The following is a 14975-nucleotide window of genomic DNA, read 5'->3' as shown; positions in this document are numbered from 1 at the left end:
TTTTCTCTTCACATACCTACAGATGTTTTTAGACAATTTTTATGTTCTTCCCAAGCTTACTCTCGTATTATTTTTTCCCCTTTCTTAATCAATCCCTCTGTCCTACTTTGCTAAACTCTAAACTGCTCCCAATCCGCAGGTCTGCTGTTTTTTCTGGCCCATTTGTAATGCCTCTTCCTCGGATCTAATACTATCTCTAACGTCTCTTGTTAGCCATGGTTTGGCCACCTTTCCCATTTTATTTTTGCAACAGACAGGAATGAACAATTGTTTCAGTTCACCCATGCGCTCTTTGAATATTTTCCATTGACTATCCACCAACATCCCTACTATCCCTCCTCACTATTGCGTTAATTTCCTCTTTAACCAGCAATGGAACACCACCGCCTTTTCCTTTTTGGCTGTCCTTCCTAAATACTGAATACCCCGGATGTTCAGTTCCCAACCCTGGTCACCCTGCAGCAATGATCCCGACTGTATCATACCTTTTTACATCTATCTGCATGGTTAAGACATCCACTTCACTGCGGCTGCTCCCCGCATTCAGACACAAAGCCTTAAGGCTCGTCTTTTTATTATTCCTCGTCTTGTTCCTATTATTTTTCACTGTGGCCCTGTTTAATTCTGGCCCTTGATTTCTCTGCCTATCACTTTTCTTATTCCTCTTTGTCTTTTGTTCTTGTCCTTGTTTACCCTTCTCTGACTCCTTGCATACGTTCCTATCCCCCTGCCATTGTAGTTTTAACCCTCCCCAACCACCTTAGCAAATACAGGACATCAGTTCCAGACCTGCCCAGGTGAAACCTGTCCAGTTTGTACTGGTCCAGCTCCCCCTGAACTGGTCCCAGTGTCCCTGGATTCGGAAACCCTCCCTCTTGAACCACCTCTTCAGCCACTTGTTCATCTGATACATTCTGCTCTCTTTGCTCTGAATAGCACGTGGCACTATCTTTGCTCTGAATAGCACGAGGTCATACTTTTCAACTTACTTACTAACTCCCTATATTTTGCTTTTAGGACCTCATCCCTTTTTTCAGCTATGTCACTGGGACCAATGTGAAATTAGGAAGCATTGTGAACTGTAAGGAGTATGGTGCAGAGCTCCAAAAGAACTTAAAGAAGTTGGCGGGATGGAGAGACAAGTGGTTGATGAGGTTCAAGGCAGAGAAATGTGAAGTGAGTCATTTCGGTAGAAAGAACTTGGGGAGTGTGGCGCTAACAATTATACTCAAAGCCGAGAGACTAGTACAATAGAGGCTTTATTGCTGTACGATGTTGTCCCTCCATCTGCAACAGTAGACTAAGGGTCTGAGCAGCTCTCATACATTTATACATAAGCTCCCTGTGGGCGGAGCTAGCCGGCAGGGGCTGACCGGAGGAACCTGTATTGCAGGTACAGGCATACATCCCCCTACTGCAGTACACATAACTACAGTGGTTATCTCACCACAGGGAGACAGTATAAATATAGGATACAACGCTTAAGGGGTGCAGTGGGACCTGGGTGGTTATGTGCATGAATCATTGGACATGCCAGGACAGACTGATGGAGCAGTTAATAAAGCATACAACATCCTGAGCCTCATGTCTTACTTCATATCATTTGCATTGCTGAAACTGCCTACTTTCACCCCAATAATATCTCCTGTAACCACTCCTGTATTAGTCCATCTGCTGATGAAACCCTCAACCATGCTTTTGGCAATTCCAGATTCTGCTTTGTTAATGATCTCCTGGCTGACCTTCCATCTTCCATTAATATCCAAATCAATCCACAATTCTGCAGCCAGTACCCTGACTCGGGTTAAAAACCATTCACCCATCAATCCTGTATTTGCTGACCTACATGAATTCTTGCTCTACCAATGCCTCGTATTAAAATTTTTATCTTCATGTTCATGGGGCAGCACGGTAGCATAATGGTTAGCACAATTGCCTCACAGTTCCAGGGTCCCAGGTTCGATTCCGGCTTGGGTCACTGTCTGTGTGGAGTCTGCACATCCTCTATTGTACTAGTCTCTCGGCTTTGAGTATAATTGTTAGCGCCACACTCCCCAAGTTCTTTCTACCGAAATGACTCACTTCACATTTCTCTGCCTTGAACCTCATCAACCACTTGTCTCTCCATCCCGCCAACTTCTTTAAGTTCTTTTGGAGCTCTGGGTGCCCATGTGTGCGTGGGTTTCCTCCGGGTGCTCCGGTTTCCTCCCACAGTCCAAAGATGTGTAGGTTAGGTGGATTGGCCATGATAAATTGCCCTTAGTGTCCAAAATTGCCGTCAGTGTTGGGTGGGGTTACTGGGTTATGGGGATAGGGTGGCGGTGTTGACCTTGGGTAGGGTGCTCTTTCCAAGAGCCAGTGCAGACTCGATGGGCCGAATGGCCTCCTTCTGCACTGTAAATTCTATGAACCAAACAGCTCCAAGATTGATCTCTTCCCTATCTCGTATTAACTCCTCCAGCCCTATAAACCTCCAGGGGACTCAGTGTTCCTCCAACTCTGGCCCCCTCTGCATTTGGCCCACCACTGCCGGCTGTTCCGTCAACCACTTTAAGCCCAAGCTCTGGAATTCAGGACCCAAACCTCTTTGCATTTCCATCTCTTTCTCCTCCAATTCAGATGTTGCTAAAAGCTGTCTGATAACACTCCTCTTAAGTGCCTCGGGACAATCTGCTATATTAAAGCAGCTACATTAAAGTATGAGTTAAGGGGCTCAGCAGGGGGATTTGAGAAAAGGTGGGGGATGTTTGAGACTGTGTTTAAGGAATTGTTCGTCGCAGGGGGTTGGGGGGGGGGAGGGGGGGGGGGGGGGAGGAGAAAGAGTGGGTGAAAATGGGGAAAAATCTGTACAGACTGTATAGTTGATTGTTGTGAAGTTTCCCGGGGTGTTTATTTGCTGTAAACTGTTTGATACATGTTTGTAATAAATACATTTTTAAAAGAATTAAAGCGGATATATGAATGAAGTTCATCTAAGATTTGAGATTGGAGATTTGCATTAGAAATACTGCATAATGGCTTGAATGGTTTCCTCTGCAACATGATTTTTGCAGATCGATATAACACACCAAGACCCTTGTGCAATTATGTACATTCATATAAACTTGTTTTTAGACACTAATACATCATTCTCCTTATTGCTCGATAGTATTAACTCAGGAGCAGGTTCGGGATATCAGATTAATTGATCTTATTTTTGTTGTCACTGAGAAAACAGCAAAATGGTACTCACGGCTCTCCAATCTGTGAACGTTCATGAACAAGGTTGGGCTGCTGCGACTAGGGGAGAAACACACATTCATTGTGTTACTATTGTAATTAGATAGAAAACAAATGGCGTTCCAGGAAATAGCAAAGCCATTCACTTCTGGAAACTAAACAGCATTTCTAATTAAACAGAAGCATTACTAAAAAAGGAGCATAATCCAAAAGAACGGCACAGAAAGGGGCTTCCATACACGCACCATCATGCCTCACACATGCTCAGCTCCACGCTGATCACAACACTGCAAAGTCAAATCTCAGGCCAGGTCACTTTGGACACACACACTGCGATGGAAGCTCATTTACATCTCATGCATGCTAGGTGCTCTCAGTAGACAGAAAAAATAAAGATACGACATTGCTTTGCAGAATCATAAAATTCCTTAAAAATAAATTAAATGCTTTGCAGCCAGCCAAGAACAACAAATCTCATTTATCCCACAATGCTGGTTGTGTGCACACCCTTTTTAATGGTAAGTCACTAATAACTTCTGAATAATATTTCCTAAATGTACATTTTTCCACATCCGACAAAACATGACATGGATGATTGTCAATCAAGGTTGCTGTGGAAAAGAGACCACAGCCGAAGTATTTTGGCTGAACAGAGAGACAAGTTGTTGAAGATTTTGTCTTGCATGCATCAGGACAAACCCAAGAATGCCAAATTTCAGATGATCTCAACAATTTATATATACTCCAGGAGAAAAGTATGCTGACTGATTGGCAAGACAATTCTGATTGGCTGAGGCATTGTCAGAGAAAAGGCAACAGGCTTCCCAAGCTCCCATGCAATTTTTAAAAAGGTGTAAAGTCTGAACATATTTCTTTTGTTTGCAGAAAGGAGGTCCCTGCATATCAATGTATGTCACTTCTAGCAAGTATAAATGAGCCATGTTAGGAGCTTGACTGATTATCTTAAATTGGTTGTTAGTGTGGCTATTAGTGCACTCAGGATTATTGAGCAAATGCTGCCCAATTGTGAAATCACATCTAACAGCAGCAATTTTGTTTTGCGTTTTGAAGGCACTGGCCAGTTGAGCAAGGCCTGTACTCTATCTATGCCAAACAACTGAAGGAACATGCCCCAGGGGACCTTGGGAGCCAATAATTCCCTGCTGCTTTCTACATGACAATGCCGCGACCAATCAGAGTTGACTTGCCAACCTAGCAGCACACTTTTCTCCTGTAGTAGGAATTATTGCGATCGTTTGAAACGATGGCCTTCTCTTGTTTGTCCTGAGGAGAGCAAGATGAAAATTGGGATAGCGCCCTTAAAGCGGCGATACTTCGAGGGCCGTGTATTGGGCCCAGATCCTATTGGGACAGAGCACGGAACGGATGCCTACCAGGGGTTTAGGCACATTTCTGGCTGTTGGGGCTTGGTCAGAGTTAACCCGGAAGTCATGGGAACAAGGCCTGTGTAGTAGTTGTGATGTTCTTTGTATAACATTCTTCTAAGTTCAATAAACCTCTTGTTATTTTTAAACACTGCCTTGTCGATTGCCTTGCAATAAAACATTGACGGCGAAAGCAAAACAAGCCAGTCTCAAAGTAAATGGTTGAAAATTTGGAAGAGGGGAAGAGACTTTCAGAATACTAAAAAAGTTAAAAGATCGTCTGCAGTCGAATAGCGATGCCACTATTTTGGAAAAATTGATCCGTTTAATATGGAGGTTGAAATTTGGGGTCAATATGTCGAAAGGCGTTGATACCTTTTTGCCACCGATGAAATAGTGGCAGTATTACTTACTGATTGCAGCCCAAATATACAACCTCGTGCAAAGCTTCACATCGCCGGAGGCTCCAACTATTTTGATTGAATCAAACAAACTAAATTAAATAAACTGAGGGACAAAATAAAAGGGCAGCCCCTTATAGGGATACTGCCTTAAACAAAAACAAATCACAAATTAAACTGAAAAAGCAAACTAAAATGTCCTCCCTTGGTCGCCCGCTGCTTGGACCTGTTTGCGGCAACTTTGGACAGGCCCAGGGTCAGATTCATGAGGAGGTCCTCCTCCCTCCCTCCTCCGCACTAGGTGCCAGTAGATTAGGAGCGTGGGGCTGAAGTGCAAACACAACTGCAACAAACGTTTTTTCAAAAAACTGAAAAGGGGGTGCAGCCTGAAGCAATTTAAAAACACATGGTCCAGGACTCCAGAAGGCCACAAAAAAGGCAGCCATCTTGGAAGTCTAAGAACCGGTGCAGCTCCAGGCTCCAAGTCCTTCGATCAATTGGTGCAATTAGTGAGGGACCATTATATGCTGATTTAGCACAGTGGGCTAAGACAGCTGGCTTGTAATGCAGAACAAGAGCAGCAGCGCGGGTTCAATTCCCATTCCCGCCTCCCCGAACAGGTGCCGGAATGTGGTGACTGGGGCTTTTCACAGTAACTTCATTGAAGCCTACTTGTGACAATAAGTGATTATTATTATTATAAACCCTCCATTATTATGCAGTGGTACAAGTTTCATACAGCCATCAGAGATCCGGGTGAAACAGTATCTGCTTTTGTCGCCAGACTGTGACAAATGTCAGAACATTGTGAATTTAGTAATTCTCTCAATGACATACTGCGTGACCGGTTGGTCTAAGAGACCAACAACTTAAATATTAGGTAGATGTTGCTGGCGGAAACCAAAATATCCTTGGACAAGGCGGTTGAGTTGGCTCAAGCAATTGAAAATGCTGAGCAAAGCGCTTCCGAATTGCAAAGCGTGCAGACCGAGGTGAACAAGTTATGATGGGAAGCGGAGACCATTCAAGGTTCACGAAGCAAGGGAGTAGCAGAGCCAGAAAAGAAGAAGTGACAGACGGTCACAAGGTTTAGAGGTTTGTTAGTACTGTGGGGAGAAGGCGCCAAGGACATATATGGAGAGGGGCTGGTTTAGCGCACTGGGCTAAATCTAAAGCTGACCAAGGCAGGCCAGCAGCACGGTTCAATTCCCGTACCAGCCTCCCCGAACAGGCGCCGGAATGTGGCGACTAGGAGCTTTTCACAGTAACTTCATTGAAGCCTACTCGTGACAGTAAGCGATTTTCATTTCATTTTTCATTTAAAGAATTCAGCTGTTTGAGATGTAATAAGTAAGGCCATTTGCAAGTCAAATAGTCTACTGCTAGTCCCCAATAAAACATCAGCGCCTCCAGTCAACATGGTTGTGAAAGACCCTGAAGAAACATTGCAAGTATACAAGCTTCATATCGTTGGACTAAGTAAAACACCTCCCATTGATATCACCTTTGTCATCAATGGCTGTCCACTCAAAATCGAGGTTGGGCCTATGCGTACCAGCAGCTTGAGCTGGAATATGAGTCAAGGAAGTTTGTTATTGTAAATACCGATAAAAGCTTGTTGCAATATGCCAGATATTCCAGCGCACAATGGAGAGCCTATTGCAGGGAATTCCGAAGATTGTCATGTATCTGGACGATCATGACAGGGGCGGCACCAGAGGAACACAATGGATTTGGAAGAAGTCATCAGAGGTTTAAAGAAGCCAGTATTCGGTTAAAGTGTGAGGAGTCAACATTTCAAGCTGATGTAGTCACGGATTTAGGTTTCAGAGTTGTTGCGAAGGTGTTACACCCAACTGAAGATAAGATAAAGACAACAAAATGGGGGCCGGAACCAAAGAATGCATCGGAATTGAAATCTTTTCTGGGGATGGTCATTATTCCGGCTGCATTTTGCCCAACCTGTCAACCACTTTGGCACCCCTGCTTCAACTTCTAAAAAAAAGACATAGGAGCAGAATTAAGCAGTTTGGCTCAACGAGCCTGCTCCGCCATTCGATCATGGCTGACATGTTCCTCATCCCCATTCTCCTGCCTTCTCCCCATAACCCCTGATTCCCTTATTTTTGGAAATAAATTTCCAAGTAAGTGACAATCTACCCTACACATCTTTGGGTTGTGGAGGCGAGACCCACGCAGACAGGGGGCGAATGTGCAAACTCCACTGATCCCCTTATTAATCAAGAACAAATCAAGACTTCCACAAGGAAGTATTTTGATCAGGTCAAACAGGCCCTGCAGTCGTTGACCTTACTGGTCCATTTCCACCTGGATAAACCCGGAAATAGTAGTTACTTGCGATGCACCTCAGTACGGTATCTCACACAAAATGGAAGATGGTGTGGAGAGGCCTGTTTCCGTCACATCCAAAACGCTCTCAGCTGCTGAAACTAAATACTGTATTACCGGATTGACAAAGTCTGGCGGTCATTTATGCCATAAGAAAGTTTCACCAATATGTTTGTGGTCGACATTTTGCAATCGATTCGGACCGTAAACCATTACTTGCCATTTTACGTGAAGATAAACCCACCCCACCTCGAGTTTCAGCCTGTGTGCAATAATTGGCATTGCTCTTGCCTGCATAATCGAATAGCTTCAGGCACAGACCGGGAACCCGGATATCAAATACGGATGTTTTGAGCAGGCTTTCACTGCCGCAAACAATTTCCGGACCTCTCACTCCGCACTAGATGGTTCTGGCTCTAAATCGTCTTCATACCTTACCTATTTCATCCGGCGACACTAAAGCATGGACCAATGGATACCCTGTGTTGTTAGGAGTCAAGAGGATGGTTTTACGGGCTGGCATTTGGAGAAGTCAGGATCAATTAGACCATTTCTGCAACGTAGGGACAAAACACTTGTGAGGACAGGATCCTCCTGCGGGGTTGTAGACTGATAGTGCCTCTCCTTGTGCGGCAGCCTCTTCAAGAATTTCACAGTAGTCACCCTGGGCAATCTAAATTGAAGGCACTGGCCAAGAGTTACCTATGGTGGTCAGGGATCAAGGCGATTGTCTCAGACAATGGCACTGTTTTTACAGCTGAAGAGTTTCAATTCTTCGTGAGGAGATCCAATGGGATCCAGCACGGAAGGTCAATTACCCACCACCCCGTATTGAACGGGATGGCTGTGAAAGAGCTGTCCAAACTTTCAAAGCTTCAGTGAAGACACAAGCTCATAGGCCACGACTGCTTAGCTTGGCGGACCTCTTGCTCTCGTACAATTCAATCCCACGTACCACCACTGGGGTTACCCTGGCGGAATTGTTAATGGGCCGGCGTTTCAGGACACAGCTCAACCTTATTCTTCCAAGTTTGCCGGGGAGGGTGGAGGCTGAGTAAGCCTCACAGGAAAGCCACCGCGGTACAGCAAAGAAGGACAGGTCGCTTCAAACAGACGATTTAGAGAATGTGCAGAACTTTGGTGGAGGACCACCATGCTAACCTGGAAGAGTTGTTAACAGGACTGGGCCAGTATCCTATGTCATAAACCTACAGGGCCATGCGGCTAGAAAGCAAGTTGACCATTTGAGGAGGAGAGAAACCGTTATCCCCGAAAAGAGACAGGTGGACCCAACCCCAGTTCCCAGCATGCCACTGACCAAGGCGGTGGTGTGAGAACCGAGATCTTCTCAAGGGGATTCATCAAGGGCCACAGAACTGGCTGAAATGGTAGTCAGCACAACCCCCGTTTTGTACGCTACTGCTCCACCTGTCCTGGCTGGAGACTCAGACGTTCTTGACCATTTATTTTCTTAATGAATGTTCGAAAACATGGAATTTCAACATAATCACCAAAATATTAGATGGAAAGCGAGCCTTTCCTCCCATAATTTCTTCAATTGGAAAGAGTTGAGTTTGGTGAGGCCAATCATCTTAGCCCCAGGACATCATTGCAGGAGTTCCTTCAGCTGTGTCATCACAAGGTCAGAAGTGCACAATGTTCAGTCCAATTTATTGATACTGAAGCAATCTGTATCAATATGCAGCAAGACCAAGACAACATTCAGGCTCTGGGCAATAAGTAACATTCATGTCAAAGAGTGCTAGGCAATGACCATCTCTCCAAAAGAGATCCCCCCCTTTGGTGTTTAACAATATCACCACCAACGACATCCTGGGTTTATGATTGACCAGAAACGTAACTGGACCAACCATATGAACAACTGCATGTCAGGGGCTGGGCTTTCTGAGGTAAGTAATCTACCTCCTGACTCCTCAAAGCCTCTTTTCTCTATCTACAAGGCACAAGTCGGGAGTGTGAAGGAATGCTCTGCCCTTGCCTGGATGAGTGCAGCTCCAACAATACCCAAGAAAGTGGAGACTATCTGGGACGAATCTGTCTGCTTGATCAGAAACCTTCAATTCCTTCACCACCAAAACAGTGGCAGCAGTATGTACCATCTGCAAGATACAGCGTGGCAACTCACTAAGACTCCTCTGACCGCACCTTCCAATCTGCGAGCTCTGCCCCCGGGCAGAACAATGGCATCAGGCACAAAAGACCACCAAGTCCTCTTCCAAGCCACACACCATCCTGACTTGGAACTATATCACCATTTCTTCACTGCCGTTGGGCCAACATCCTGGACAGTCCTCTCTAACATACTGGGCGCAACTACACCACAAGGACTTCGGTCGTTCAAGAACATGGCTAACGATCACCTTCTTGAGAGCAACTGGGGATGGGCAATAAATGGAGCTCTCATGGCACTCAGAGTGAATCAGAGAATGTGCTGTTTTATAATGTGGGTCTGCTGTGCCCCAAGAGCGAACATCTTCAGCAAAACCAGAGATGCCCAATCTGGAACAACTTCTTCACTCTTTCTCTGCCCTCTGCTCTGTTCCCTCACCCGAGTTTCAAAATGACCATCTCAGCATCTTCCCACAACAGGTATTTCTGCCCTTTCCGTTCTCTCCAGCTTTGACAGAGAGTCATTCATACTCGAAATGTCAGCTCCGTTCTCTCTCCACAGATGCTGCCAGACCCGCTGGGATTTTCCAGCGTTCCCTGTTTTTATTTATTTGCTTGCTGTGTTCTTGATAATGGCTGTTGAGAGAGTCTCCCTCCCTTTCTAACCCTCCGTTAATTGCAATCCCCATCTATTAATAGGGTGAATTTCTCTGCCCCCAATCTCAACAACTCAGCTCCATTAAGTCTCCCCTTCCTCTCAATAGCTTCTCTCTCTCTCTGGTAGGCTCATTCTCGACAGAGATTCTCCCTCCCTCTCAAATTGCTTTTACGGGTTGCTCCCTCTATACCCCAGGACATCAAGCTCCTAAAATAAATAAAAGATCACTGGCCAGTTCTGAAATACAGAAGATACCGGCCGTGATTTTCCGTTTGAGACACTAAGTGCTCACGCCGAGGCTGAATGGCAGTGTTCCACGGTCCCCGATGGAGGAGGGAGAGAGGGGGGGGGGGGATGAGCTTCGAGAGACTGACAAGCTGGAACTGTATGTAAGTACTCTGCTCCCTGCACACTCTCATTCCAGCCAAGATGATGCCCGAAGAGCGGCCCCCAGGGTCACGAATGCAGGGATACTGCTGGATGTCATGGAGGAGAGGTGGGACACCATTTCCCTGGGGTGGGAAAAAGGCTGCCACCCATTGACGTAAACCAGGCCAGGGCGGAGGTGGCTGAGGCTGAGTGCTGTGGGTCCCACCGCGAGGACCAGACAGCAGTGCAGAAAGAAGTTGTACAAACTCCTCAGGGCAGCCTGGGTGGGTCACCAGCTCCATCACCCTGGCACCACCCCCGTCTCACACACAGCCGCGACCCCCCCTCCCAAATGCGGCCCTCACCAGGCAGACCGATAGGCAATGTTGGGTGAGGGTGGTTAGCCCCACAGGCCAGCCAGGGTGAGTCACCAGCTCTGTTCCCCTGGCACCACCCCATCGCACACTCCCGTAACCCATTCCCCTTCCTCGGGGGCGATGAAACCCCACCTGCTGGCAGTCCACTCGCACCCTACCAAGCACCACATGCAAACACCCATACCGCCCGCCTTGGCCGGGTGCCCTGCACACACAGACTACTAGCTGCGGACCCCTGTGCTCTGTGCTACCCACATCCGAATGTCTCACACTGTGCATTATCTGTCCCCCCAGGAGAATATGGCCCACAACCACCGGGAGCAGAAAAGACCGGAGGGGGCTGGCCGGACATACGGCCCTTCAGTCATGGAGCAGAGAGCGATGGACCTGGTCTGTGGGGAGAGTTGGCAGTCGCCGAAGGGGTGGTAGGCACGGGACAACCAAATGAGCCTCCAATGCAATGATACATGAGTCAGCCCAGTCCCCCACACCATGCCTACACTCAATCTAACCATGCAGGGTCACTTTCAAATGAGGCAGGACCATCCAGGATAACTTGTCCCCCAGCCGCAACCCTGCGACTCACTTGGCAATTAGGCAGGATCATCTGGAGCCCCTCGTCCCCAGCCACTACACCACAACAACCCGGAGCACATGTCCGGGGATGACGCTGACTCCTCGTCACTGCTGTAGCCGGCACCCTCCACCATCCCAGAGACACTTCCCTCGATTGGGCACTTTAGGGAAGGGGCTCCTGGGGTACTAGCTGGTGCGCACGACACAGATGCAGCGATACATCTGGGTGGAGGTGGGAATCCCCAAGGTGGCGGCCGGTCGGAAGGGAGCCCGACCCCAGGGACTAGCTGCCGCCCAGACTGGTCTAGTGCTTCTGGAAAGGGAGGGTCCATCAATGTTGGAGATGCAGACGCAGAGCCAGGGACTACATGAGGGGGTGGCGCAGTCCAACTGCCTGCAGGAGCAGGAGGCGGTGCTAACAATGCAGCCACCCAGGCTAACACTGCAGTGGAAGCGGTGGAAGCCTTGGGTGCGAGGATCACAGCCATGGGTCAGGATGACCAAGGCCTGGGGCACTCTGTGTGGGCGGTGGCTGATGTGCAGGACAGGGCAACCATGTCACAGGCAGCCATGTACCAGAGCCAAATTAACATTGCTGTGGCAGTGCAGAGTGTGGCCCAGTCACAACAGGCTATGGCTGCGGACGTTGAGCTTATTGGCCTGACTGTGGTTGACCCGAGCCAGACACAGAGGGACATTGCACAGTCACGTGTGACGTGGCACAACCCAAGAGGGACGTGGCATAGATCCTGTGATCCATGGCTGCCAGCATTGAGACCTTCGTAAAAACGAGAATGGGCCTCCAGGACTGGGTGGTCCAGGTGATGGCGGAGCCCCTGGAGCTCACTCCGGCTGCGCCCCCATCCCAAGGAATAGCCCAGGGGGGCCATCAGGCACCCCGAGGGAGGAGGAGGTGATGGGGCCCGTGCCAGTGACACTCGCAGAGGTGGTGCCGAAACACTGCAGCTCCTCTGAGTTCCCCCCAGCTGTCCCTGGTCCATCCGATGGGCAGAACAGGGTGGTACCAGGCCACCTATGATACCTGGATCACTGCCGGGCTCATCCAGGCCCGTTCCCTCCAGAGGTGGCAGCCAACGCCAGGGCAAGCAGGCCGCCTCCACTTCTGATGCACGCTTGTGGACACACCTAGACGGAGCATTAGGACGCATCAGATTAGAAAGGTAGACGCCAGTTAAATTGGCACAGGTGCAGCACATAGGATAGCATTAGGGGCTAGGGCACAGTTAATGTACATAGCACTGTCACCAATAAACACATGTTGATTGTGGTCCCGAACTGCCTCAATCCTCTATCCGAATGGTGTGAGGGATGGGCTGGGTGCAGAGGTCTGCCGTGTGGGGTGGGTGTGGGGTAGGGTGGAGGAGGCGGCTGGTAGGCCAGCAATGTGGGGTAAGGGTTTTAGAAGATGGTATGGGCCAGGGACTCCAGGGCAGTCGGGGGTACCCTCCAGGGTCACCCATGAAGGCAACGGGGGACCGCGCCGGAGATGTGGGGACGCCATGTGGTAGTCCTACCGGTGCCTACCCGGTGTGTGAGCAATCTATGCTCACCATACCCATAACCAGCCCCCAACTCTCCGGCACCCTATCCCCACCTCCCATGAAAGTCTGTGGGCCCGTGTGATGGAATGGCCAGCCTGCATGCAGGGATTTGAGTTGTCAAGGGGTAGCCAATGGATGTGGTATATTTGGACTTTCAGAAGGCTTTTGATAAAGTCCCGTGTAAGAGAATAGTGTGTAAAATTAAAGCGCATGGGATTAGGGGTAGTGTATTGAGATGGATAGAAAACTGGTTGGCAGACAGGAAACCAAGAGAAGGAATTAATGGGCCTTTTTCAAATTGGCAGGCAGTGACTAGTGGGGTATGCAGGGATTGGTACCTCACTAAGGCCGTGTATGCACTGGTGGGGCATCTGCCCTATGAGGGACAGTGAGCCAAGGTGGGTGGCAAAGGCCACAGTGCATGCGTACACGGTGTGCGGTGAGCTCTGTGTTTCCCTTGCACCCCCCTGCAGTGGGGCGGCGGCATGAATGAGTGCACGGCCAGCACGCCCATCCCGATAATGGCTGATCTAGAGCCGAAGGGTTCCTGGGAGGTGGCCTGGAAGGGGGGGGGGGGGTCTCCCTACGGCCGGTGGTGCTCCGCACATTCACAGTGGGCAGTCGGTGGAGTGTGTAGCCAGATGGCTACCATGCAGGCTGCGGTAATGGCAGTCCATGCCCAGACACCCCAGTCCTGGGGGGACACCTCGAACCCACAGCCCATTTCCTAGTCACCCCCCCGCTGCACAATGGTTAACACTGCTGCCTCAAACACCAGAGACCAGGGTTTAATTCTGACCTTGAGTGACGGTCTGTGTGGAATTTGCACATTCTCTGCGTGGGTTTCCTCCAGGTGCCACGGTTTCCTCCCACAGTCCAAAGATGTGTAGGTTAGATGGACTGACCATGTTCAATTGCCCCTAAGTGTCCAAAAGTTAGGTGGGATTACAGGGATAGGGCGGCGGTTGGATCGGTGTAGGGTGGTCTTTCAAATGGGTGGTGCAAACTCGATGGGCTGAATGGCCTCCCTCTGTACAGTAGGGATTCTGTGATTCTATACTCCGCCCGGCCCTGGCAGACACCCCCAGCCAGCAACAACTGTCCGCCCACTGTTGCGCCTTTGGAGACTGTTCTTACCTCCAACATCGAGGGCTGAAGGGCCTGTACTGCGCTGTAATGTTCTATGTTCTCCTTCCCCCTCAGCAGCCACGGTGCCTGGTCCCAGTTTTTACATACCACAAATGAACCGTGATGGTGTCACCTCCGCCTGCGGAGGCACAGCATCGTGGGAGGCCGGGGCCTGTTAATGATGAGTGTTCCTGTACGTTTTGCATGCCCACGCCGACACAGGGCTTGGAATGCATTCACGCTGCAATCGAGGTGCCAGAGCATGGCGCGCCGTTGAGCTCCCGCCGCTGACCTCGATATTCGGCTGATGCCTGATTCTCTGCCCTATCGCGATTCTGTCGTTGTTGGACAGAGAATCAGCCAATCATGTTTGACTCTACCCAAATAATCTGTTTTCAACTTTCTGCACCAAACAATTACTGAGTTTACTTCGCTGATTAGTTCAGTGTACAAGTCCAGCCCTTGTGAAGTTAAGCCCAAAATCTGATCTCAAGTCTGTGTCCCCAATAATTTTTATTAAGGGCCAATTTAGCGTGGCCAATCCACCTAGCCTATACATCTTTGGATTGTGGGTTTTTTTTTTTTAAATTTAGATTACCCAATTATTTTTTCCAATTAAGGGGCAATTTAGCGTGGCCAATCCACCTACTCTGCACATTTTTGGGTTGTGGGGGCGAAACCCACGCAGACACGGGGAGAATGTGCAAACTCCACACGGACAGTGACCCAGAGCCGGGATCGAACCTGGGACCTCAGCGCCGTGAGACGGTTGTGCTAACCACTAGGCCACCGTGCTGCCCTGGATTGTGGGGTTGAGACCC

The 14975-nt window shown here is 48.9% G+C and overlaps 1 protein-coding gene across 1 annotated transcript in view; it reads right to left on the bottom strand.

Moving 5' to 3' along the window:
- sorbs2b (sorbin and SH3 domain containing 2b) overlaps positions 1-14975 on the bottom strand; it is a 531274-nt gene that overhangs the window by 25155 nt on the left and 491144 nt on the right. Inside the window, exon 26 of the mRNA XM_038805638.1 lies at positions 3233-3279. Coding sequence (XP_038661566.1) covers positions 3233-3279 — 47 coding nt within the window. The remainder of the gene's footprint in view (positions 1-3232; positions 3280-14975) is intronic.

The sequence above is a fragment of the Scyliorhinus canicula genome, chromosome 8 (genome assembly GCF_902713615.1).
Source record: "Scyliorhinus canicula chromosome 8, sScyCan1.1, whole genome shotgun sequence".
In the NCBI taxonomy this organism is placed as follows: Eukaryota; Metazoa; Chordata; class Chondrichthyes; order Carcharhiniformes; family Scyliorhinidae; genus Scyliorhinus; species Scyliorhinus canicula.
Note: the sequence above shows the minus strand (reverse complement) of the source record. Positions and strands in the feature narration are given on the sequence as shown.